This window comes from Sinocyclocheilus rhinocerous, unplaced genomic scaffold (assembly GCF_001515625.1).
Source record: "Sinocyclocheilus rhinocerous isolate Xijiao unplaced genomic scaffold, SAMN03320098_v1.1 scaffold671, whole genome shotgun sequence".
NCBI classification, from domain to species: Eukaryota; Metazoa; Chordata; class Actinopteri; order Cypriniformes; family Cyprinidae; genus Sinocyclocheilus; species Sinocyclocheilus rhinocerous.
Genome location: NW_015625021.1, coordinates 1,070,085 through 1,074,084, shown reverse-complemented (window position 1 = coordinate 1,074,084; position 4,000 = coordinate 1,070,085). Strand labels below are relative to the sequence as shown.

Genomic DNA, 4,000 nt, shown 5'->3' with positions numbered 1-4,000 from the left:
ACTATATAGTATAATGTAATATATTAATATAATATTATAAGTATATATTATAGTAATATTTTATAATAATGTAATATAAAATTATTAATATAAGAATTTATAATTATATATGTAATGTAAATAAATCAATTATAAATCAATAATACTACAACTTACATATATATGTAACTTAATATATATCTATATTTTTTTTTTGTTTTTTGTTTTTTGTTTTTTTTTACACGTATATTTATTACTAAGAGATCAAGATATTTTGTGGAGCACAAAAGCAGTCTTAAGTCGCTGGGGTATATTTGTAGCAATAGCCAAAAATACATTGGTCAAAATTATAGATTTTTCTTTTATGCCAAAAATCATTAGGATATTAAGTAAAGATCATGTTCCATGAAGATATTTTGTAAATGTCCTACTGTAAATATATCAAAACGTAATTTTTGATTAGTAATATGCATTGCTAAGAACTTAATTTGGACAACTTTAAAGGCGATTTTCTCAATATTCTGATATTTTTGCACCCTCAGATTCCAGATTTTCAAATAGTTGTACCTCAGCCAAATATTGTCCTATCATAACAAACCATACATCAATGAAAAGCTTATTTATGCATCTTTCAGATGATGTATAAATCTCAATTTTGAAAAATTGACCCTTATGACTGCTTTTGTGGTCCAGGGTCACATTTGTACCTTCTCTCCATCATTGTTTGACTCAAAGACGTAGCAGACTGTAACGGGTCGTCCGTCCTCTCGTCCTCCTGCCGTCTTCAGCACAAAACCAAACAAGCGCTTGTTCTCCTGATGCGACGCACACAGCACCACGGTGGAGAGAAGAAACTGAGGGACGACACAACAAATACTGCCTTCAAAACAGCACTGGATTCAGTCTGAACATCCAATATGAGTCTGTAAAAGTAAATATAAATCACAAAACTGTTAAATAATCAGTTAAGGACCTACCCGTAGTCTTGTGACTTGTGTCTGTGGGTCAATAAGCCTACAAATAAACAAAGAGAACATTTTAAGAGACATAAAACTACGGTGTAATGTAAACCTAAACCAAAATCTTTAAAAACACATGATTTTCACATTCTCGTGAGTCTGTGCAAAACTCACTGCCACAATATGGGTTCAATATTTTGGTTTGGGGTTTGTTCAAATCACGACCCCAAAGTGATGCTCGACACATTTAATGACTTGGACTGAGACAGGATCAGTTCAAACAAACGCCGAAACTCACTTGAGGCATTCACACGTGACGAGCAGATGAGACTCGGTCATCCTGAAGATGTTGTGAATGGCTCGGGCTGCCAGGATCTGTCTCATGGTCTCATAGATGACGTCTGCGCTCTCTGTGGCCTTCACCTCCATGGAGCCCAGGAACCGAACGATGAAAAGCTGGTGCAGAATCGAGTCTGAAATGACACGAGAGACTCGGTCCGACTTCACACCAACATGAAATCAAAATTAATAAATGTATTCTCTTAATAAAAGTCATGTGCGCACATATCAAAAACAGATTTTATAATCTTGCATCAGAATGCAATAACGTTCTCTGCTTTTCTGCTACTGTGACCAGATAAAAAAAATCATAATCACAATTTAATAAAATCAGATGAATATAAATCAAGTCCTGGCCTACGTTATGTCCCAGAATATTCCATTTCATCAGAAAATACATGACATTATGTAAATTAAATACATTGCAAATTGCATTTGCATTTCAGGAATAGCACAAACATAAATTTAAATTCTGCCATTAAAGGACAATTAAATATTAACAATCTTAATATTTTTTTTAAACTCATATTCTAATTTTACACATATATATACATATACATATATATATATACACATGTATATATATATATATATATATATATATTCCTTATTCTGGCTTTTTGATCTTTTTTAATCCTTTTAAAAGAAGTCTCTTCTGCTCACCAAGGCTGCATTTATTTGATTAAAAATACAGCAAAAACTGCAACATTGTAAAATATTATTACAATTTAAAATAAGTGTGTTCTATGTGAGTATATTGTAAAATGTAATTTATTTCTGTGATCAAAGCTGAATTTTCAGCATCATTACTCCAGTCTTCAGTGTCACGTGATCCTTCAGAAATCATTCTAATATGCTGATTTGCTGCTCAAGAAACATTTCTCATTATTATAAATGTTGAAAACAGCTTCATATTTTTGTGGAAACCATAATAAATTTTGTTATGTTTTTTAATTCTTTGATGAACAGAAAGTTTAAAAGCACAGCATTAATTTGACATAGAAATCTTTTGTAACATTATAAATGTCTTTATGGTCACTTTTGATCAATTTAATCCTTAATGAATAAAAGTAATAATTTATTTCAAAACAAAATCCTACTGACCCCAAACTTTTAAACAGTAGTGTATACATATTCTTTTATCAATGTACCTTCACTTTCTTCAGATTTTGACCCTCCAGATTCCCCAAACGGGTTGGTCCTTCTTTCAGTAAAGAGAAAACCACAAACCAGTGCTTAATAATCCCCTAATAACAATCGACAGTAAATTGTCCTATTTTTATAATCATTTTGAAGCATTCATAAACATAAGCCAGAGATACAAATACAGACCTGCCCTGAGCGCCGCTCTTAGCCGGACTCGTGTGCTCCTCGCTGACGGGTGAGATGATGTCAAACTGAATGGGCGTGTCCGGAGCCACCAGCAAATCCAGAGACAGAGACGACAGCGCCGGAGACTCGGAGCCTGCAGAGCACTGACTGCCTGAACGGCCCGTTTTGGGTCGACCTTGCCTTCAGGGGCAAAAAAACCCAATGCATTCAGACTGAAAATATGGAATAATTTACAAACACATCTCTCTGATAAGGGAATGGATCCTCTGCAGTGAATGGGTGCCGTCAGAATGAGAGTCCAAACAGCTGATAAAAACATCACAATAATCCACACCACTCCAGTCCATCAGTTCACATCTGGAGAAGACAAAAGCTGCATGTTTGTAAAAACTATTATGACTATTATGTGATGAAAGTCGAGTCGAAGTCGCCTAGTCACTGATGACGTCATTAATGAACAAATAAGTCTGGAGCTGAGACTCAAACAGCTTGTGCACAGCTATGGCATATGACACAGCGCTGCCCACATGGCTGTTGCTCCTATAACAGCTTTTTTATCAGTTATTTTGTCTTTGGGTCGTTATATTTCTCACAGATTTCTGCTCGTTCTAAATCAGATACAGATAAAGTAGCACAGTAAAGTTTACATTCATATGAATGCATTAGTGAGAGCAATTGCGTGTGTGAATTATTTCTACCTGGCAGCCTCTCTACTAGTAGTGAAGCTGTGGAATTTAGCTATTAGGAAATATATGCTTGAACTTTTCAGTTTCTAAGCTATTTTGAGAAATCACAGAACAGTGTTGACAATACATTTCCGCGCTGAATTATTCTGTGTGTGCGCGATCTGCGCGAGATGTACACGCTACTGTCTGAAGCCTATGTGTGTGCGTTACAGTGCAGCAGCGCATTAGATTAGAACGGCGATTAACTTACCTGTACAATAAGCTGTTTAAAACGTGCATTCTCCCGATTTTGAGCATCCAGTAATATAATCACACGTCTTGTGGAGCGCTTTCAGAGTATGCATTTATTTGTCATTTTAACTGTTTGGAAACGGAGCGTAAATGTGGAAGTCCTTCAAAGATTTCTTATCCTGTTGCGCCCTCTATAGGACCAGCGACTAGTCGACGTCAAGCTTAAAGCGTCATGGCAGAGCATTGAAGTCGACCAGTCGATTAGTCGGTGCAACCCCTACCGCACACATTGTTTGTCCACAGAATAATTACACATTATTAAATAAAAAGCATCCCCACACGAACCTCCACCTCCGCCAGCAGGACCTCAATTTCAGACTAAGTAAAGTTTTTTTTCTTCTTTGTGCTCGTCATTCTCAAGCATAGAAATTCGGATATTGGCGTGTGCTCTTTTATATGGTAATGATATTAATT

General features: G+C 35.6%; 1 protein-coding gene across 2 annotated transcripts in view; it reads right to left on the bottom strand.

The window, feature by feature from the left end:
- appl1 (adaptor protein, phosphotyrosine interaction, PH domain and leucine zipper containing 1) overlaps window positions 1–4,000 on the bottom strand; it is a 19,471-nt gene that overhangs the window by 2,310 nt on the left and 13,161 nt on the right. The window contains exons 15-19 of one of the 2 annotated variants that reach the window (XM_016562089.1): window positions 2,610–2,789; window positions 2,429–2,481; window positions 1,237–1,411; window positions 957–993; window positions 687–833 (exon numbers count right to left, since the gene is read on the bottom strand). In XM_016562089.1, coding sequence (XP_016417575.1) covers window positions 687–833; window positions 957–993; window positions 1,237–1,411; window positions 2,429–2,481; window positions 2,610–2,789 — 592 coding nt within the window. The remainder of the gene's footprint in view (window positions 1–686; window positions 834–956; window positions 994–1,236; window positions 1,412–2,428; window positions 2,482–2,609; window positions 2,790–4,000) is intronic. The other variant, XM_016562099.1, reaches the window with a different exon arrangement.